General features: G+C 45.1%; 2 protein-coding genes across 2 annotated transcripts in view; both read left to right on the top strand.

The window, feature by feature from the left end:
- The window catches only part of IQCH (IQ motif containing H), a 60290-nt gene extending 46964 nt beyond the window's left edge, over nt 1–13326 (top strand). The window contains exons 11-14 of the mRNA XM_064157898.1: nt 4434–4559; nt 6754–6815; nt 10865–10973; nt 12886–13326. Coding sequence (XP_064013968.1) covers nt 4434–4559; nt 6754–6815; nt 10865–10973; nt 12886–12987 — 399 coding nt within the window. The 3' untranslated portion in view covers nt 12988–13326. The remainder of the gene's footprint in view (nt 1–4433; nt 4560–6753; nt 6816–10864; nt 10974–12885) is intronic.
- Nucleotides 13327–16893: 3567 nt separating this feature from the next.
- Nucleotides 16894–19826, top strand: C17H15orf61 (chromosome 17 C15orf61 homolog). Its single transcript, XM_064157897.1, has 2 exons — nt 16894–17373; nt 19129–19826. The coding sequence occupies exons 1-2, from the start codon at nt 17043–17045 to the stop codon at nt 19254–19256; spliced, it is 459 nt and encodes a 152-aa protein (XP_064013967.1). The 5' UTR covers nt 16894–17042; the 3' UTR covers nt 19257–19826.
- The last annotated feature ends 2663 nt before the right edge of the window (nt 19827–22489 follow it).

The raw sequence follows: 22489 nt of genomic DNA, 5'->3' as shown, positions 1-22489 counted from the left end.
GAACTTGGATGATCTTTGAGGTCACTTCTAACTCTGACAATTCTGTGATTCTGTAAATGGGATTGCCATCAGGTTAGGTATCAGGAGTTCTGGATGCTTATGGGTATCTGATTATTCATCCTTTGTACTCAGTCCCACTGATTTGTGGTAATAAGGAACTTCTAAATATTTCAGGCAGTTTTCAAGTTGTGAAAAATGTGGTAATTTATATGTTGGAAGGAAAAGGAGGAGATTCAAGCACTACCTTGACTATAGGAGTAATCCAGAAGAAATCTGAGCCTTCAGTTCATGAGCTGTGTTGTGGAATCAGTAGTCACAGCACTCAGCTTTTCCCTTATGCACAAAACTGAGGGTTAAGCAATCAGGGCTACATCTGCAGAAGGATCTGGATGTGTAATTCCCTCCCAGCTTTCACATGAGTTAAACCCAAATATTAGTTCTCAGCAAATTTATCTGACTGCTTGATATTAATATTCAGTATTAATCATTCAGTATTAATTCTGGACACAGTCATTTGAGTAAGAAGAAACACTCAGAGCAGCCTAAGCAGGAATAGGCAGTCACACTGCTTCCTGCTTGCTTTCTCTGGACCAGAGTTACAAAGCCTAAGGAGAAACTCCTCTTTGCACCACTAAACAAGAGAGATGAGTCCTGAAGTCCCCTCACTTAGTTTTTTTGTTGCCAGTTGAGGTTTGTCCTAACTCAGTGTGACCTGCTGTGGCCTTATGTGTGCTCAGCTTCCTGTGGCTGCTCAGGGCTGCAGGCTTAGGTACTGAAATAAGTGCTGTGACACTTGCTCCTTGTGGATCTCACCTTGAATCTCCCTGAAACCTCTTGAGATTGTGTCTCACACTGTCACAGAAGCATGGCTAACCATGGTTAACATGTTACTTGTTCCTTACCTGATTTGTTATGGTAGAGTCCTCTTGGTGCAGTATTTCCTATGGCTCTAAAACCTGAGACTGCCCCTTTGGGGCTTATCAGAAAGATGGGGACAGATTTTGAGCAGGGTCTGTTGTTACAGGACAAGGAGTGATGGTTTAACTCAAAAAGAGAGATTTAGACTAGAGAGAAGAAAGACATCTTTTACTCTGAGGGTAGTGAGAGCCTGGTCCAGGTTGCCCAGAGAGGTGGGAGATGCCCTATGCCTGGAGCTACAGCATGTCAGGTTGTCTGTGGCTCTGAGCAATCTGCTTTAGCTGCATCTGTCCCTGCTGGCTGGTGGAGGGTTGGACTGGATGACCTTGAAAGGTCCCCTCCAACCCAAACTATTCTGTGATTCTGTGAAATGAAGAAAGAGCCTTTAGAGAATAAGAAATGTAGGTATGTGTCTATAATACACATCAGGCTATAAACCAGATGTTGTTTTACCCATTTTGACCCAAGATTCACAGCTCCCTGCTTTTCCTACGTAGAGCAGAAATGCAGCACCACTCCAAAAATGTCATGGAACTATAATTTAGAGGTTAATGAGCTCTTAATCTATTGTTCTTGTCAAGAAACCACTTTTAGTCAAAGAGAAGTAAATTAGAGATGATTAGTCCCAGTAGTCCAAGTTTTAGAAATGAAAAGTAATCAAGTAGCAACATTTTTTCTTTTAAATTAAAATTCTGTCAGAATTAACACAAACTGTCACTGTGTCCTTCAGTTTGCTTCACTTCTGCATTTCTGAGGGCTTTATCTCCTTAAGAGTTAACTCCAAGAACGCATCCTGGCAGGAAAATGTCTTTAGGAAAAGAAACAAACAAACAGAGAGACAAATGCTTTTCCAGCACATGATCTGTAATGAATGATTAAGTAAAACACTTTGTGTGAAATTATGATGTTAATAATGGTTCTGTCCCTTTGAATTTATGATCTACTCTCCATCCTGGTGGGTTTGATTTTGATAAAATGGGAGTTTGGTGCGAGGATTTTATTTTTAGAAGGGCTTCTTTGAAAGAACAAATTTCCTAGATACTGCTGCTCCTGTAATTATGTACAAAACCAATCACTCATTATAGTTAGGATACATTATCTTCTAGACAGATGAGGCTAAATAAGCAACACATTAATAATTCATCCTGCAGTTCATTATGCATGTGTGTGCATGCTTTGTAGCTGAAATAAGCACCTCATCAACCTGATGCCAACCCTTAAACAATAGTTCTGTGTTATTGCAGCCACATTCAAGTTTACGCTTGTTAAACTGCTACTTGGATTATTTTATCAAGCATTCATTTATTTGTGGTCCCCTACTGCAAAGAACAGATTTTGGAAGCTCCTTTTTTAAGTTAATGACTTGAGCAATGGGTGTTATTAATTCTCCAAATATTATAAACATGATTAATTTTCAGGCAGAGATGTATCGCAGAAGGATTTCAGCTATGTCAACTTACATGAGTCAATGTCAAAGCAAATATCATTTTAGGAGAAAGACTGTGAATTACACGCTCCAACTCACAGCATCCCCACCCTGAGTCAGCCATCAAAGGAGAGCCTTGCTTTAGGAGAACATCTCTGTTCACTTCTGCTTAAGGCAACATCTCTGCCCTTTTGTCCTGAGGGTTCCAACTCGCAGCGTCGCTGCTCTCAATGAACCATCAGAGGAGAGCCTTGCTTTAGGAGAGCACCATTTTGCTTCTGCTCTTTTGGCCTGAGAGTTTCAACTTGCAGCTTCCCTGCTCTCAATCATCAGAGGAGAGCCTTGCTTTAGGAGAGCACCTCTGTTTGTTTCTGCTCTTTTGGCCTGAGAGTTTCAACTTGCAGCTTCCCTGCTCTCAACCATCAGAGGAGAGCCTTGCTTTAGGAGAGCACCTCTGTTTGTTTCTGCTCTTTTGGCCTGAGAGTTTCAACTTGCAGCTTCCCTGCTCTCAATGAGCCATCAGAGGAGAGCCTTGCTTTAGGAGAACACCTGTTTGCTTCTGCTCAAGACAGCATCTCTCTGCTCTTTTGTCTCTCAGCTTGATGCAGTACTGATTTTTATCCATAGCAAGAACTCCACTGCTATCTGTTGTGTAGCTCCTTGGAGTCACTGTGCCTTGTCTCCTCAAAGAGTTGTGTCCTGGTTTGAGCTAGGCCAGAACGGTCTGGTCAGTGATGTTACTTCTCATCTCAGTCTCTGCTCAGTGCAGGCATGTTCTGAATTTCAGAGCAGGTTCTTGCAGACAGTGGCTGCTTCTAGCAGTGAGAACACTGATGGGGAGAGTTCCTGCCAAGGGTTGAGATGCAGGCCCTGCAGCACTGTCACAGCTCGTGTCTTCTGTTAGAGTGCTGTAAACCAGAGGTGGCACCTGCAGGGAGGAGTGGACAGTTCAGATGACCCTCAACTAACCAACAAGGGATTCCAACCTGTGGATGTCATATTCAGGTTAAAGCTTGAGGGATCACCAGGGTCAAGCCTGTTCTTCAACACCATTGTCTCAAGAGGATTCTGTCCTTTCTGCCTTCAGTCTCAATATGTGTGTTCCTGAATCCAGTTCCAGAATCCAGATCCTAAATCCAGTTCCCATCTACTGCTGAGCCCAGTGTGGGCCTTCTCCCACATCATCGGTGGTGACAGTGACATCACTGCCATCAGGGGTTGGGTTCCATATTGGTTTATTGTTGCTATTTCATTTTATTGTTACTGTTTTCATTAAAACTGTTTCAGTTTTCTTTCCCAACCCATCAGTCTCTCTCCCTTATTCCCTTTCTCTTTCCTTTGGGAAGGCAGAGGGGTTCATAGAGAGCATTTGTCACTCATCTACTGGCTGGCCCAGCCCTGACCCTTGGCAACTTGCTGGGGAAATCATGCACACTCGTGCTCAGTCCTCAAGAAACCCAACTTCAAAACCTACTGATGCTCTGCTTTGGAATTGCTGCTATTGAGAGGAGCCATCTCTACAACAGAACATGTAACCAGAGGGCAGGATGGGTTCAGAGGGTCCACCCCAAGTGATTTCACAGGGTTCAGTTATCAGTGAGGCTCTGACAATACCAAAATATGACTCATAAAATAATTAGAGACCTATCATACAAGGTTTTACCTACACCTACAGTTTGAGGAGAGGATTTAATTTTGCTGCATGGAAACATCTCTGTTCAACAGACACTGTGATGAGCAGGAAGTCCTCCAAGTGAGCCTGACACTAACGTGAGGTCACTGAGAAAAAAGCCATTTAAATAGTAAATCATAGCCTCAGAAAATGGATTGGGTTGGAAGAGACCATAAAGATCATCTAGTTCAAACACCCTGCCGTGGGCAGGGGCACCTACCACTAGACCATTTGCTCAAGGCCTCATCCAACCTGGCCTTGAACCCCTCCAGGGAAGGGACATCCACAGCCTCCCTGTGCAACCTGTTCCAGTGTCTCCCTACCCTCACTGAAAAGAATTTCTTCCTAATCTCCAGTTTAAACAGTTTCTGATATCCCCTGATGGGAAAATCAAGATTCCTGTGTTGTTTTCTCCAGCCTTTTCCACTCAGCAACCGGTGTGCAATAGCAAGCACTCAACTGAGGCACTCCAGCCTTTCTGGAATCAACTACAACCTTCTCCTCCAGATGTGTAAAGCTCGTGGTGTTGGATTTGACCTCCAGGTATGAAGGGGGAAGATTGGAAAGCACAATGTTTACTCTGCATAACTGCTGCATGCAAATTCTGATGCAGTGAAACCACTTTAGTCCTACATAATGTGTTCGTGCTCTCTTTATCATAACATCTGCATTGCTCTGCAGTTTTGTGTTGCTCTGCAGTTGTTTTGTTGAGGAAGGCTTGGGATAAATCAGAATTGATTTAATTCTACATTGTTTTCATGATGCTGAGTAATGAACTCTGAATTGCATAAGGCAGTTCCTGTGTAAATTAGTCTGCTATCTTAACACAGCTTCCTTTACCTGAGGTATCAATGGTGAAGAGCTGCAATACTGATACACCTGATTTGGATGAAGACTGGAAGTAGTGAAGAATGTGGAGCATTACACCATGTTTATGTTGCACCACAGGGGTGGGAGTTGGGGCTGTTCAGCCTGGAGAAGGCTCCAGGGAGATCTTTTACTGGCCTTGCAGTATGTGAAGAGAGCCTTCAAGAAAGCTGGGGAGGAACTTTTTACAAGGGCTCATAGAGACAGGATGAGAGGGAATGGATTGCAGCTGAAGGAGGGGAGATTTAGACTAGAAATTGAGAATAAATTCTTTACAGTGAGACATTGGAACAGGTTGTCCAGGAAGGTTGTGGATGCCCCTCCCTGGAGGTGTCCAAGACCAGGTTGGATGGGGCCTTGTGCAACCTGGTCCAGTAGGAGGTGTCTCTGCCCACACTAGCGGGGTTGGAACTAGATGATCTTTAAGGTCCCTTCCAACCCAATTAATTGTGTGATTGAGATAGGGTCTCTCTCAGAGACTACTAAGAGAATGCTATCCCAGTGGGGTTGTTCACAGAGCACAAATGATGGTGGCAGTCACCAGGGTTTGAGACCTTGCCAGCACCAAGTTTTCCTGGGAGTTCTTGGCCACCATAAGGCCCTTTTGCACACCTCACAGTATCACAGTATCACCAAGGTTGGAAGAGACCTCACAGATCATCAAGTCCAACCCTTTACCACAGTGCCCAAGGCTAGACCATGGCACCAAGTGCCACATCCAACCTTGCCTTGAACTGCCCCAGGGACGACGACTCCACCACCTCCCCAGGCAGCCCATTCCAGTGCCCAATGACTCTCTCAGTGAAGAACTTTCTCCTCACCTCGAGCCGAAATTTCCCCTGGCGCAGCCTGAGGCTGTGTCCTCTTGTTCTGGAGCTGGCCACCTGAGAGAAGAGAGCAACCTCCTCCTGGCCACAACCACCCTTCAGGTAGTTGTAGACAGCAATAAGGTCACCCCTGAGCCTCCTCTTCTCCAGGCTAAACAACCCCAGCTCCCTAAGCCTCTCCTCGTAGGGCTTGTGCTCGAGGCCTCTCACCAGCCTCGTCGCCCTTCTCTGGACACGCTCAAGCACCTCTGCACCCATAAGAGAAGATAGAGGCCAAGAGATGGGGTGATACTGAACAACAGGAAGATGAATGAAGAGATGAAATGCAGTCTGCTATGAAAGGAGTGCTTACAGCTTCTGAGCAGAGCTGTGAAGGAAATGTAAAGAGTTTGGAAGCTGTTAGATGAGATGGAACAGCAGCAGAGATTTGAGATCCTGGGGCATGTGGCTGCACAGACGACTGCAGAGCTTTACAGGCTTTCTCAGCACAAACCCTCCCCAGGGCAGCAGCTCCTGAGGCCTCTCGCAGTGACATGTGATAACTGTCACTTAGCACATCTAGCAGCCAAACTATGGGGTTGATTGCTGACCAGACTGTCACCAGCAACATGCCTGTGATGGACCTGAGCAGAAGGTTAATGCAAGGTCATGTCCTGTGTATATCCAAGTTGAAGTATAAGCTTTAGAAACAGGAAAGCTTAAACACATTATCACTGTGTTTAGTTAAGGCTTTTAGGGGTTAACCTCTCTCTTGATAAAAACAACTGTGTGAGGAGATAATTTTTAACATACTTAGGGTCATCTTTTACTGCTCTGGAACAAGAACCATTTGCTGTTGAATAGACTCTGCTGTGTGACATTAACTTCATGTATTCTCTACAGTAAGTCTGAGCAATAATCTGCTTGCTCTGAGCCGTAGCCACTGCACACAGCTGAAGCCAGCCTTTCTCAGCTAGGTTACATACAGCCTGTCCCTGTGTAACAGAGTTATTGCAATTATGGCTGGTTTAGGAATAAAGTAACTTTGTCTTTTTCTTCAACAGGAGAAACAGGGAACAGTTTTTATCTTGTACGAAGACCAGAAGCGATACAGACTGGGAATGATGTAAGCAAACACTGTCAGTGGCACAGGCTTGTGACAGCTGGAGGAGTGGTGACACCCCATCAGGCTGTGCTGATGTTCAGTGAGACCTGGACAGGACAGATATCTGGGGAGTGAAACCTCATGAAGTTCAACAAGGGCAAGTGTAGGGCCCTGCGCCTGCATCAGTACAGGTGAGGTGTGACCTGCTAGAAAGCAGCTCTGCAGAGTGATACCTGGGAGTGCTGGTGGACAACAAAGGTCACTGTGACCAGCAAGGTACTCTCATGGCCAAAAAAACCCAACGGTCGCCTGGGATGCATGAAGAAGAGTGTGGCCAGCAGGTTGAGAGTTCTCTTCCTCCTCTGCTCTGCCCTAGTGAGGTCACATTTAATGTTGTGCTCAGTTCTGAGCCACTTAGGTCAAGACTGACGGGAAAGTACTGGAGTGAGTCTAGCAGAGGCAATGAAGATGCTTAGGGCCTGGCACATCTCTGTGAGGAGGAAAGGCTGAGACCCTTGCAGCTGTTTAGCCTGGAGAAGAGAAGCCTGAGTGGGGATCTGCTCAATGCACAAAAAGAGCTAAAGGGTGGGGGGCAAAAGAATGGGGCCAGACTCTTTTCAGTGGTGCCCAGTGACAAGACAAAGGGCAATGTGCACAAACTGGAATCCAGGAGATTCCATGTGAACATGAAGAGAAACTCTTTTGGTGTGAGGGCGTTGGAGCTCTGGAGCAGGCTGCCCAGAGAGATTGTAAAGTCTCCTTCTCTGGAGAGATTCCAAGCCCACCTGGGCAACCTGTTCTGGGTGACTAGGTGGGCTGAATGATCCTCAGTGATCCCTTTACTTCCCCAGCATGCTGGGATCCTGTGAGAACACACCTGATCTTCATTCTTCACAAAGTGAACAATGGCAGTCAGGCAACAGCAGTTCTGGCAGTTTGGTAATTTTTCAGACATGTGAAAGCATCATCTGCACAAATCTATTCTGCACTGAATGAAATCCTCTCCTTGGAGAGAACTGTTGTAAAGTTTACTTCCAAAATAACATGTAATGAGTGAGGGGCTGAAATGACCTGTTTTCAGTCTGTTCTGCATTCCTGTGATGCTGGAGCTATTTCATTCATGGTCTGCATAAGGACACAGTTACCCCCAGTGCTGGATGGGACTGGGCAAGTATTGTGGAGAGCAGCACAGAACTGAAAATGATCTGACAGACTGAAGAAACTATCTGAAAACCAGCTGGAATTAGGAGCAAGAAATTGCAGAGATAGCAGTAATGAAGGTGAGGAATAAGCCTTGCAGAAGAGTGTCTGAGAGTTACAGTGGCTTCCAGCCTGCAAGTCACAATGCCATTATCTTCCAGAAGGAAGTAAACAATATTTACCTGGAAACACTGGAAGTAATCCTTCCACTCTGCTCAGAGACATGAGTAGAAAACGTTGAGAGTTCCAGGAAGCATGACTCAGAAGGCCAGGCCAGAGAGAAGGCGGCAGAAGTGAGGTCTGCTAATGTTCTTCAAGCACATAAAAAGCCTCTGTGGGAAGGAAAAATTGGATTTCCACGTCTTTGGTAGTAGAACAAGAAGACCTGAACTTAACTTGCAGTCAGGGAGATTCATATTTAGCAAAAGCAATAGTTCTGGTAGAAATGGAAAGTGAAGAACTAATTAGATTGTTTGGTGCAGTTGTCATTGACAGCCTCTAGTAACAGATGAGACAAACCTCTGTCAGGATGATGTAAGGAACATTGATCCTGCCTGAGCACAGGAAATGCCCTAAATGAATCTTGAAGATTGTTTCTAGGGCTGTGATTCTTTCAGCCTGTCCAAGTTCCCTGTGGATAAGGCTGTTGGTAAGGTACAAATGATTCATATTTGTTTAAAACTTGGGTGTTCCTGTGGGATATTGTCACAGTGTGGGCAGCTCACACAATGGAGCTGTCAGATAAAACTGAAAGAAAATCAGCACACAAGAACCTGTAAAATATCTGCAAGAGCCACTGACAAAGTGGTTTAGGCAGCTGAAAGTGTTCCATAAGCTGCTGAGCTCTCCTAACAGACCCCTGATACTGAAAGGTGACTTCTTTTCCTTCCCTGATCCCAGCTCTAGAGTTCTCCTTCCTCCTGGTCCTTCTTTTGCAGTGCCTCTGGCATGTCTACCACCTGTCCAGGAGTTGATCTAGCTCAAAAACTGCAGAAAGCTCTCTGCTATTGGAGTGGTTTTCTGAGGCTCAAATAGAATCAGTCTATAGAGGGTATATAGTAAGCAGGAGAGCTGTGCAAGATGGGGAGGAGCTGAGAAGAGCAGAACCTGTCCTTTTCAGGGCCAGAGGATTGTTGAGTTGGCTTGTCCCTGTGTTAGCCTCATGCCCTGCAAAATGGAGTTTTATATTAGGGGCACTGCATCCTAACTACATTTTTGCTAAGTCCTTTGGAACAATACATTCTGGAGAAGTGGAGGCTCAGGGGGAGGCATTCTGGCTCCTCTACAACTCCCTAAAAGGAGGTTGGTGCCAAGTAGGGGTTGGGCTCTTCTCCCAAGGAACAAGTGATGGTCTAGCCTTGGGCACTGTGGTAAAGGGTTGGACTTGATGATCTGTGAGGTCTCTTCCAACCTTGGTGATACTGTGATACTGTGACAAGAGGAAATGGCCTCAAGGTGTACTGGAGAAGGTTTAGGTTGGATGTTAGGGGACATTTCTTCATGGGAAGGGTTGTCAAGGCCCAGCCCAGGGAAGTGGTGAAGTCCCCATCCCTGGATGGTTTTCAGAGCCACGTAGCTGTGGTGCTGAGGAACATGGCTTGGTGATGGACTTGGCAGTGTTAGATTAAGGGTTAGACCTGATGATTTTGGAGACTTTTTCCAACCTTAATGACTCTGTGATTCTATCACTAGTTGCTCCCCCAGTAAGCAACATAACAATACCTCTTGGAGCTTATCACTGTCTCTGGAGGTGTTTAAAAGACATAGAGATGTGCTGAGGGCCATGGTTTAGCACCAGACATGGCAGAGTTAGAAAATGGTTGGATTCAATGAACTCAAGTATCTTTTTTAAGCAAAAGGACTCTGTGATGACCAGCTGGAACTGGCAGTTAGTGATATTATTGCCAGAATGTCCTCAAATACGATTGCCATATGTTCTGATCCTGGATTTGTCTTCCATTGGATTTTTCAGTGCAATTTCATGATCTTGATTTGAAAATATTTTCAAGTTTGAGCTTCTGAATCACTGAAATACCTGAAACATCTCTGAATTGCCATCCTTTTGACTGCACTGGAGAAGTAGTGCCAGTTCAGTCAGTAAATCAAGGCATGCCCTTCCTCAGCATCAAGGGATCCTGCAGGAAGGCTGGAGTAGGACTTTACATAATGCTGTCTAGCGATAGGACAGGAGGGAATGGTTGTAAGCTGAGGGAGAGTAGGTTTTGACTGGATTTTAGGAAGAAGTTCTTTAGTAAAAGGGTGGTGAAACTCTGAAATAGGCTGCCCAGGGCAGGTTGTGGATGCCTCCTCCCTGGGGGCGTTCAAGGCCAGGCTGGATAAGGCCTTGAGCAGCTGAGTCTAGCTGTGAGGCATCCCTTCCCATGGGAGGGAGTTGGAGTAGATGATCTCTAAGGTTCCTTCCAACCTAAGCCATTCTATGATAAGTAGAGAGAGTCTTGCATGTGCCACTTCAGAAACAAAGCCTCACAGTTTCCAACAACCTAAGAAATGCTGAAATGTGTCCCTCTCAGGTGACTTGCAGAAGTAACAGTTCTCAAGAGCTAATGTAAGTCTTTAGAGTGTTCTGCTCTCAGTCCTAACTCAACAGTAACCTTTCACTTGGAGCAGCTGAAACCTCACCACTTCCTTCTGCGAAGTTGATTAATAAAAATTATTTATTGCACAAATCCTTTCTGTTGACAAGTTAAAATGGAGCCTCATCTTTCATATCTCCCCGAAGATTGCCACCTTGTGAGATTGAAAACACTCATTAAATTCCATCAGCAGACAGGCACAAATGAGAGGGTGATTGTTTTTAAGCATGTGAAGGGAATCATCGGTAAACTCATTTGTTTGGATATCATTAACAGAACAATCGGAGAGGATCTCCAGGGGGTCCTCCTGACCTTTGCTCGCAATCTCTTCATCATCCATCAAGAAATATCACCACCTAATATGCAAGGCGAGACCAATTTTAAGGTGAGGTGTTAATTAACTAACGATCCTGGGTAATTTCTGTACAAGGGCTGAAAATACCTCATGCTGTATCATAAACAAGTGCTAAACCATCCCTTTTTTTTATTGGTAGCAGCATGTATTTTGCAGTGTCTAGGTCAATATGGTAAGTCTCCCAATGAGCCTGTTAGTTAAATTTAAGTTGGAAACTTTTTTTCTTTGAAAAGAGAAATAGTTGAGTGTGAAATGATTTGTCGTGCAACACTCCTGACTGTCCTCTCCAGGAGCAAAGGAGCTGCCTCAGCTCTATCACAGAATCCTAGCATGGTTTGGGTTGGAAGGCAGCTTAAAGATCATTCAGGTCCACATCCCCCATCATGGGCAGGGACACCTTCTACTAGATCGGGTTGCCCTGTCCAACCTGGCCTTGAACATCTCCAGGGAGGGGCCAGTTGTCATAATTGTCTGTTTTAAAGGGACACCACTGAAGTAAGAATATGAAATTTGGAAAAAAGGTCTCAGTTTTTAATAGCTCCTTGAATTGTTAACACTGACTTCTTCTAAGCAGGCAGCCACTTCATCCACTAGTTCATATCTTTCACCCCACCATCCACTTCACAGGTGCTGCACTCTCCCTGAGGGCCATAGGATGTTCCAGGGTGGTATAGATTGAGGCAGGACAAAGCACTGGGGCTCCTCAGGCTGGGAATGTTCCCTCAGGAGCACCCACCTTTACTTAAAAGCTCCTTTGTGATGACCTTGCTGGCAAAAGGAGCCACGAAAGGAATAATGAATCCAACCCGGTGCCCTGCAAGCAGCGTTCCTTACAATGCTGCTTTCTGATTCCAGAGAATAGCTGAACTTTCCAGAGGGAGTTCTGCTGCTAAAATGTATCACCTTTAACTTCAGAAAGTTTCTAAGATCCTCTCTTTCATCCTTTTGTGGAAAGGTGAAGGGGACATTGCTAGAGATTTATATCTTAGCTCACAGAATGTGATTTGGATCAGATTCTTTCCAGTGTGCCTGTATTTTCCTCTGGCAAGCAGAGTGTGAAGAGACAGTTTTAGAGAAGACTTAATTAAATTTTGACATGTGTTCAGTTTTGGGGACCCTCATTCCAAGGACATTGAGGTGCTGCAGTGGGCCCAAAGAAGGGCAACAAAGCTGTTGGAAGGGTCTGGAGAACAGGTCTGCTGAGGAGGAGCTGAGGGAGCTGGGGTGGTTCAGCCTGGAGAAAAGCAGGCTGAGGGGAGACTTTCTGGGCCTCTACTGCTCCTTGAAAAGAGGTTGGAGCCAGGTGGGGGTTGATCTCTTCTTCCAAAGAACAAGCAACAGGTCAAGAGGAAATGGCCTTAAGTTGCCCCAGGGGAGGTTTAGGTTGGACACGAGGAACAATTTCTTCCCCAAAAGGGTTGTCAGTACCTTGCCAGGGTAGTGATGGATTCCTCATCTCTGGAGGGATTTGAGGGACATTTATATGTGGTGCTGAAGTTAGTGGTGATGTAGCAGTGCTGGGTTAGTGGCTGGACTTGATGATCTTAAAGGCCATTTCCAGCCTAAACGATTCTGTGATCTGTTACAGGAGAAACAAAACCCTCCAAATGCTATTTTTCAGTGTGAGGGAGTAAAAAGCAAGCACTGAAGAACAGGAACTTCCTAGTGAGTTAACAGTGATTTACATACATGAAACAACACCTGCTGGCTAACTGCAATTACAAATTGCAATCAGTTATATTTTTTATTTACCTGAGCTTTGTACTTATTTACTAATAGTTTTCCCACTTGCCCCCCAGACTAACTGTAACTTTAATAGGTGCAGCATGTCCTGTGTCTCACTAGTTACCTTTGCAGAGAGGCACAAGCAGCTGTGTACACTGCCTGCTGCATTTCACTGTAGTGCCCATTAAATAACTTGTGCTCCTCGACTCTGTTGCAGATGGCAATGCAAGGTATCTCAGCCATTCTAGGGACTACAGCAGGAAACACACTGGAATGGGAAGAGGAGCAACCTTCAACAGCAGGTGCTCTGGAGAAATAGTTAAAGGGAAATGTTTACATGCCTTATTTTGTGCTCCTGGAAAGGCTTCCTCATCTGTAACAGCAGGTTTGGTTTTCCTTCTGCGTTGGCGGCTGAAGAGACAGGAACTGAAGCAGCTCATTTCATAGAATCACAGAATGGGCTGGGTTGGGAGACCTTATAGATCATCTAGTTCTAGCCCCCATGCCATGGGCAAGGACACCTTCCACTAAACCAGGCTGTGCAAGGCCACATCTAGCCTGGCCTTGAACACCTCCAGGGAGGGGGCATCCACAACCTGCCTGAGCAACCTGCTGCAGTGTCTCACCACTGTTACTGTAATAAAATTCCTTTCTAATATCCAGTCTCCCCAGCTTTCTCCTAGACCCTTTTTGAGTACTGGAAGGCTGCTCTAAGGTCTCCCTGGAGCCTGCTCCATACTGAACAGCCCCTGCTCTCGCAGACTGTTTCCATAGGGGAGGTACTGCAGTCCTCTGATCATTTTTATGGCCCCCTGTTTCCACAGGGGAGGTGCTGCAGTCCTGTGATCATTTGTATGCCCCACTCTTGGCCCTGTCCAGCAGTTTGATGCCCCTCTTGTGCCAGGGGCACCAGAATTGGATGCAGTGCTCCAGGCGAGGTCTTACCAGAACAGAGCAGGGGGGGCAGAATGATGTTTGTGATAAATGCCCCTCTTGTTCATAGTGTTGTTTCTGAAGTACAGTATCTGGTCTCAGAATGTTTTGTCCTTGTCCATAAACCAGGCCAGGAGATCACCTTCTACTGAAAAGAAGAGGGATTTAAAAGTCGCGTAGAGATGCTGCTGAGGGACGTGGCAGCAGCTTGGTACTACTGGGTTAATGGTTGGATTTGATGATCTTAAAGGTATTTTCTATGATTCTAAGTATCTTTGTGATTCCTTCCCAAAGAGCTCAGGCAAAATCAGTTCTTAAGACAAACAACCAATGTGAACAAGCAGTTGCAGCAGATCAGTGCCCAGGTTTCCTCACGCCTGAGTCTTTGATCCCTTCTCCTCATGTGTTATCTTTTGTGTCAGCCTTTTTCCTCTTCTGCTTTGGTGACAGGGCTAATTGGCTGCAGATGAGAACATTTGCATAAATGCTGATCCTTGCTTCAAATAAAAATCCACAAGACTATTTTTGTTTCATTTTTGTTTGGTTAGTTTTGTTCCTTTCTGGCATGTAATGTCAATATGGACTTGGGCTTGAATACAACACAGCCAGATAGATTTTTCCACGGGGAAATTCAGCCCAGGAATGAGACTCCTGGAAGTCTTTACTCTTTATGTTAGATGTGAAAGTAAAGGAGGTATTTTTGGCTGTGGTAGGTACAATGATCTCTTATGTGTCAGGAAATTATATGCAAAAAAGCAGAGTTTAATTTCCTTGTTAGCTCTTCCTACAAGCTAAATTTGTTCCCTGCTCTACTTTGAGGGGCTGTAGAATAGTCTGTTGTTCATTTTCCTCACTGCATATGTAATGAACTCCCTCCTATTTTAGTACTCTTTGTAGATTTCTCACCTAGCTTCCTTCCCAAGCTGTAGAACATCCCTCTTTGGTCAGTAGAAGCAGTATCCTGGGGGAAAAGGAGGCACAGCAGTGCATGGCAGTACCAGGCTAGTTTCTTAAGGGTTAAGGAAAAGGAAGCCTCAATCCAAGCCAGAACAACATAAGGTCTGAGAGGCTCATTAGTTCACTGGCACTTTAATAGACTGCTGTGTCCTAGGAGTAAAGGAAACCTGCACTTCCTTATGTCTTTATTCTGTTCTGACAAAAGAAAACTATACCTGTTTTTGCAGGAAACAAGTGACCTGAAAGTTCCCATGGTGAGAGACATTTCTCAGTACGTGCAAAGTGTGAAATGTATTTTTTTTTCGGGGGGTGGGGGGGGGAGTTTTTAATTACTATTAACACTTCTGAGCTTTGAGCTGATGGAAGGATCAAAATGGCTTTGGGTTCTCACACTCAACTCCCGTGCTGCTGGGCTGAAAATATATTTTTTTTAGCAGATAAGAAATGAAATGCTATTATTTAAAAATGAAAGGTCACAAGTATAGTCATGATTATCCTGGGATATTTATTCCCACTCACCAAAGGCATAAGAGAGGTCTTGGACAGCAGTTTGAATTTCAGACCATAGTCTAGAGAACAGGGCAAGTGGGGATCAAAAGATAAAAGGTAGGCTAGACGTTGCTGCTTGGAAATCAGAGAATTCTGAGGCTAAGAACAGCAAAAGCCCAAGCTGGTTCCTCAGCTGCAAGGTAAGGAGAGACAAGAGAGAGAGTGGGGTTTGGCAGCAGCAGTGGTGGAAGATGCAGGCAGTTAAAGGTTTCAAGCTTCTGATGGGCCAGAGCTGCAAACCCGATGTGTAGTCTGCTGACAGCACTTCATGGGGTTGGTTTGTGCAATGACATACTGTCTGTCGTGTATGTTGTACCATTCTAGGTCATTCTCCTGAGAGAACAGGACCCGGAGTTGATACTGGAAACCGGATCTCCTGTTTTAGGTAGTTCAAAGCCCTACGGAGAGGAAAAAATAAAAGGGAGCATTTAGCCTGTTTCCACGTTTAGAATGAGAACTCTGACCACAGAGCAAAGAACAGTTCACCACTACAACCACTTCCAGATGTCTTCTGAAATAGTCACCCTACCCATTTCCTGAAGGATCTCCAGTACCTCAGTCTGAGAGGTCAGGGGGATTTTCCACCTTCCATCGAGGCTAAGGTAACAAATCTCTGGTATCTGGATGCTATCCTGGTCCTCAACCTTTCAGTGATTACCTAACATCACTTCCCATTGAACAGATCAGCTGTCATAGACCTTAGTACTGTTTCATTTTAGACTACAGATTTTGTTACTGCAATCAGGCACTAAAGATTAGGAACAGATTGTCCTATGTCCACTTTATAAGAGGCAATTTTGCCCATGAAACATAAAAGCTGAAGCCTTTAACTGCCTCTTAAGTAGTATGTAAATTGAGCCCTTCAGTACAGTGAGCCACAGCATCAACTTCCACCTTCTCTATCCTCACTGTTGCCACTAATAAAGAAAGATATTAAAGATAACTATATGCTCTATTAATTATAGTAAGGTGAACTTGAGTCAGAGTTGTTGCTGATGATTAATAATTACTGGTTCTGCACCCATGTAGTACATTGCAGTAAATAAACAGGGTACATCCTTGGGTAGTAATTGATTAATTAGCACATCCATACTATATAGCTCAATGGTTGAAGATAGCTGAGTTTGGGGTATTGCTTGCACTTATTCAAAAGAAAAACCTGCTCACGTTTCTCAGTTTAGAATCTCAGAAGGGTTTGAGTTGGAATGGACTTTTAAAGGTTATGTATTCCAAGATTGATTCAGTCTTTTTGCCTCAAACACAGTATTTATTCGGTGGTTCAAAAGCTTACCCTTTATTTACAAATCATGGATGAGTGAGTGTGATTTCTAAATGTTTCTCTTCAATGGGCTCTGAGGCTTTCAAGTATCTACCTGGGTGTCACTGTCAACTTTCACCCAGTAAAATCAAAGCAGCTCTGTGTAGTCGCCCTGAGGGCACGTTAACCTGGGTTGATGCTGCAGCAACACACGGGGTGCTCCCTCCACCACATAAGCTGCGATCAAAACCATTTATAATTATGTAGGAGCCAGATTTTCTGTGTATTCTCGCAGTAATGCGGACGCCCGGCTCCTCTCGCCCTCTGCCTGCCAGGACGACTCGCTGCCCGGGCGGCCGCTGCCCGCTCCCGCTTCAGCGCGGCGAGCTCCGGAGCGAGCTTCGGTGCCTCTCCTGCGGCCCTGCCGCTCCTCTCGGGAAGCCGCACGCACCGCACTGCTCCTCTATCCCTCCCACCCCCGGCCTTGGGCCGGCCCCGCCGCTCCCGCGGGCAAAGCCAGCTCCACAGCCCCATCCTGCCTGCCGCCGCCGGGGTCACCCTGCCGCCGCCCGTTCCCGCCCTCCGGCGAGGCGCAGGCGCCGCGGCAGCGCAGGCGTGGCGGCCGCAGTCGTGGGTGCGGGGGAACCGGGACGGAGGGGGGGGAATGTCCCCGCGGAATGTGGGCGCTGAAGCGGTTGCATGAAGCGGTTGTGGGGCTGCTGCTGTGGCGGGGAACGGCGGAGTCCCGTCCCGCTGCCTCGGAGGTGCTGAGCCAGCACCTGCGGCAGCGCCGTTTGCCCCACTGGACCTCGTATTGCGTCAAGTACAGCGCTGTGCGCAACGACCAGTTCGGGCTCTCCCACTTCAACTGGCGGGTGAACGGCGCCAACTACCACATCCTGCGCACCGGCTGCTTCCCCTTCATCAAGTACCACTGCTCCCGCGCCGCCCCGCAGGACCTGGCGCTGCAGAACGCCGCCTTCACCGCCCTCAAGCTCCTCAACGCCGGTGAGTTGCGGACCAGGCCGGCTCCGAGTCTCGTCAGTTTCCCTCGCCCGAGTCTGAGGCGGGTAGAAAGATACAACCCCACGGCTGTTGCAGCCGCAGGGTGGAAGAGGGAGGCGCTGGAGGCGGTGAGGCCGGGTTCCGGAGGGACGGCCCCGGGAGGGGGCAGGCAGGGGCGGTGAGGCTAAAGCAGCTGGAGCTGGGTGCCTCTGGCTGCGGGCAGCAGCGCTCCGCTTCCTCATGGGGCCTCTGCTCTCCTTCCTGCCCCCGCTGAGGCGCCTCGCCCTCTGCCCTCCTCTCGGGGTCGGACTGGGCAGCGTGAGGAAACGAGTGGCAAAACGCTTGCGCTTCGCCTGTTGTGAGAGCGTAGAGCTCTCCTCTGAGTAGATCGATACTCTAGGATCTTACTCCTTAGAGCAAATCGATACTCTTCGGAGTTTTCCCGAGTTTCTCTGTCCTGTTGTGAGAGAGAAAAATTAAATCGCCTTAAAGCAAGCGCGCCAGCGGTTGCTATTTACATGGCTAACACCAGTTGGTATGGATCATTTTCCATGTAAAAATCTATGTTCCTGGAGATTAAATTCTTTCCTCCAAGCAAATTCATGATGAAGCACAGCAGTTTGTTTCTTAGAAGTACCTGGGCCAATTTGTTGCCTCTTGCATACAGGCAATGTCTACGGTAGCGGTGGGCTGGGACCAAGCTTGATCCAAAAGCGCTGCTGCAACATAAATGCTTACAGCTAAAACTGCGCCGTCAGTACCTTATTAACAGAAAAACGGACATGGGTACATTTTGACATATTAATTCGAAATGTAGTATGCAGATACAGTGTTGATGTAGATGGCATCAGTCACATAATTTCATCAATTTCTTGTTTTCATATTTCACTCTTAAAACCTTCCTGGCTTTGCAATTCTTAAGTAACGTTTTACAGACTGCGACTGCTGCACCTCTTTCGACTGGTACAGTGAGAGAATGCCATCAGAGAGATTGATTTCTTAGCAATAACTTCAAATCCCACTGTATTTTTTGCTTTGCGTAGTCAGACCTTCCATCTACCCTCCTTTTCTCGCAGCTGCTCTGCATCTTTCTCGCTTAAATTCGCAAGCATGATAAAGAAGAGAGGCGACTTAAGAGAATCTTGGTTAACTTGAAAGCACGTTAAATTTAGTGGGTCTCTACCTTACTGAATGCTTTCGTTTTTCCTATGTAAAATATTATCATCTGCAGTAGATGGGTAACTCGGCAGTGCTTTTATATATAAATAACTTGTATATATACACCTCTCTGCTTCCTGCAGGTTTCTTGGAGTGGTTAGTCTTGACCACTGATTTTCCCCCAAGAGCAGCTTCATGCTGGTCATGAAATCACTGCCTGTTTTCCTTCCTCTGATACAAACTGCCCAGGGAGTCTGCGTTTCAGTGTTTATATATGTTGTTTTTTCTGTAGTTGGCAGAAATCAGGCTGTATACACAACTGTATTTGGCTTCTTTTACACTGCTATCCTCCTGTTTTCTTTCTCTATGAATTCCTGCATACTGCTGCTTTCTGATCCCTGTGTGCTTGATACACAAGAAGGCCGTGACGTGCTGGTAGCTGACTGCCAGCATTTCAGTAAAGACAAAATCTTAAGGCACTTTTTACTGGAATGCTTTTTGCTCTGATTTAATTTGTGTCATCTTTTTCACTGTAAGTAGGTGGTTTTCATTTTCTCGGCTTGCTGTCACCGTATGTAACGTGTTCTTGTCTTTCCTTAGGCATCCCAACTTTGCTATATGGAATTGGCTCCTGGTTCTTTGTCAGTGTCACAGAGACTGTTCACACAAGCCACGGCCCAGTTACTATTTATTTTCTAAATAAAGAAGATGAAGGTGCCATGTACTGAAATCCTGCCCTCAAGTTACCTGTCTTTTGGTGGGTTTCTGTGTTGCAGCTGCTGCTAATGTCTGCTCTCTCAACCTCAAAACAACTGAAGGCAACTTTGTTGTTGCAGTGTGTTGTTTCTCTTAACATGCTGCCTTCGGGAAGCTTCACGGACTTTGTGGGCAGAAGAGATTTATTTTTGCAGAGGTCAGTAAAGTTGAAAAAGTAGGAGCTGTGGGAGAAGAATTGATATTCCAGAGGGTGTTAGAATTTATGGAAGTTAGTGACTAGCAGTGTTGAACAAACTTGTGACCACTTAGAGATATGTCTGCCAACTTAAAGAGCTGAATTATGGCAAGGGGGCAAGGGAGCTGTGAACACACTGGGCACTTCTAGAATGTCCCTGGGAAGATGTAGCTGCTTAGGTTTAGACTGATGAGATGTTTCCTAGTTCACTGATTGTGTGTGAATGAATCCATGGCACTGCCTAGTCACCATTACCTTGAAGACTATAGAAAAATACCACCTCAGAAGCTAAAATGGCTGTATCCCATTCCTTCTAATAAGACTTAAATAAAACATCTGAAATACATTTTATGCTTCTGTCTTCTGTAAATCTTGAACTCCAGATATCTGCATTGTTATTACTGCTACTGTTACCGTTTATTATTTCTCTGCACTATTTCTCTGTGTTTGCATTACAGGTAAGTAAGAAAGCCTCAGCAATGAAGCTTACATCCTCTATGCTAATTTACAAATTGCTGATACTTGTAATTAATACAGAAGAAGGAGAACAGTGCCCTCTTTTTTATGCATAATAACTGATTTCTGCAGCTGTAACTCAGCACAGCTCTAACAAACACATACGATGGTGAGATGACTGAAATTCAGTTGGGAACCTGGGCAAAAAAAAACACAAACATTTGGAGAATTATTTGAATAGTGGAAAAAGGGAATACTCAGATATTTGGTTCAAACACCTGTCCTGGAGGTATCAGTGATGCTTAGTTTTAGTGCCAGCAAATTACCCTGTTGGTCCCATACCCCACGTCTGGTGACAGAAGTTGATTATCCCAGTTTTCAGAAGTAGGAAGATAGATGTAAAATGTGTAGGAAGTGGTTTTGAAGGGTAATCATGATTCCCTGAATAACTGATTATCAAGCTATGACTACAGCATAGTTTAATTTAAATACTTTTTTGCTTAATTCCAGATAATGAAACTGGTTTCCCACTTAATGAAGCTTTTCTAAGAGCCATACTAAATAACAGTTGAATCAGAGAAGCGCTCGTGTTGTTCTATTTAATTCTGGAGAATATTCTTGACACAAGCTAAATGGGTCTCAAAGATGAAGAGACATTATAAGTAGCTTCATTAATAACAAAAATGACTGTTAGCATTTTTCTAGGCCTGCTTTTCACCCTATTGGGTGAAGTCGTTTAACTGCAGCTCATAAGTTTAAAGTCAGATACTGCTCATTCGTTGCCACGCATTTCATCAATACTTTGCTGTAAAGGTTTAGTCTCAACACAAGGTTGATAAAAGGGTTTTTAATTACCAGACTATAAATACAGCTCTTCATTGGAGCTGCAGCTCTGCTCACTGCAGCTCCTTTGATTTCTGATAATGTGGACTGCTGACTTTGCTTACCTGCTTTTCGATAACTGCAGGCAACATGACTCCTTGTCCATAGAGCGATGGGCAAGTCTCCTTAGAGAACATCTCTGACAAACTACCCTATTGATTGCTGCAATTCTGTGTTGCTTGCAGCATTAAATAGAGACTTGATTTCTTGTTCAATGATCTCACTGTGTAACAATTAAGCAAATGTAATATTTTCTTGTATTACATGAAAATCAATGGACCTCCTGCTCTTAGCAAGTTGATCATGCTAAAGGATGAACTGGAAGATGTCTGAGGGCAGAGTGCAAATATCACATCATTTGTTCGTTTCATGAGGCTTGTGTGTGGACTGGTACAGCACTTCAGAGGGAAATTAGCTATAAGGGAAAAGGAGTTACTAAATCATGGCCAAAATAATTTTCAAGTGTGAATATAAACTCACTTGCTTCTCTTCAGCCAAAGGTGAAAGAGTTCTGCCTTTCATTCTCTCTTTCCTATAAATACTTCATTTTTGGTCTATTTTTATCATCGTTTGGCCTGAACCCAAGGTGGAAGTGCTGAGGGCTAAGAATATCCACTTTGTTTCCAAAATTTCTGTAAGGCTCAGGAGAAGATGGAAGTGGCAAGTGACAAGGAGGATGCAGTGTGCAGTACTCAGCTGAACCTTTCCTGCTTTGCCTTTTTGATCCCTGTCATCCTGACTTCTGCTTGTAGCGATCCACTCCTAAAGGACACTCTAGCATGAGAGCAGGGTCTGCTGTGATGACTCTGGAGAAAAGGAGGCTGAGGGGAGACCTCATTGCTCTCTAGAACTCCCTGAAAAGAGGTTGGAGCCAGGTTGGGATCGGTCTCTTCTCCCAAGGAGTGAGTAATAGGATAAGAGTAAAAGGCCTCAAGTTGCACCAGAGGAGGTTTAGGTAGGACATGAGAAAACATTCCATGGAGGGAGGTGTTAAGACCTAGAACAGGTCGCCTATGGTAGTGATGGAGTCCCTATCCCCAGAGGGATTTAAAGAGGCTTAGCATCAGACTTGGTTGAGTTAGAAAATGGTTGAACTCCATGATCTTGAAAGCCTTTTTCAAGCAAAAAGATGTCATGATTCTATGATTCTAGGATAGCATGACTGCTGTGGTATGCAAACATGATATTTAAGTACCACGAGCTGCCTGGGATGCATTTGGATGTCACAAAACTTCATGAAAACAAACATAAAGCCACCTATGCTTCACCAGAACTGTGGGAGGAGCAGGCAGGAACAGAAATCAGCATTTCTTGGGGTCCTCTCATTAGTGCTGTGCACTCTCTAGCGAAACATTTGTCAAACACTCACAAAAAGTCTAAAAGTGAAATATAGTAATTAAGACCTGGGCTTTATCGATTGTGTGGCTTAAGTAATTTTTCACAGCAAACATAAGATTTAATAAGTATAAGTAGTTAAAGATCCTGACTTGGCTGCAGTCATTAGCATGTAATTGAACTGGTGAAAAAGATCAGTTAAACCTATGTTGATTACCACCTTATCTTTGAAAGGCAATTAAGGGCCTCAATCATTGCAACAAGATTTGATGGTGCAGCCTTTATTGGACATTGATCTTTCAGTGAGGCACAGTTACATTTTCCATTAATTTACAG

The sequence above is a fragment of the Pogoniulus pusillus genome, chromosome 17 (assembly GCF_015220805.1).
Source record: "Pogoniulus pusillus isolate bPogPus1 chromosome 17, bPogPus1.pri, whole genome shotgun sequence".
Classification (NCBI taxonomy): domain Eukaryota; kingdom Metazoa; phylum Chordata; class Aves; order Piciformes; family Lybiidae; genus Pogoniulus; species Pogoniulus pusillus.
This window is presented reverse-complemented; position numbering and strand designations above follow the sequence as displayed.

Bases quoted from the DNA above. Each gene is read 5' to 3' on its own strand.
- C17H15orf61 (XM_064157897.1), top strand. From the start codon at position 17,043: ATGTGGGCGCTGAAGCGGTTGCATGAAGCGGTTGTGGGGCTGCTGCTG. The intron at 17,374-19,128 runs GTGAGTTGCGGA...GTCTTTCCTTAG, and splicing joins CCTCAAGCTCCTCAACGCCG to GCATCCCAACTTTGCTATAT.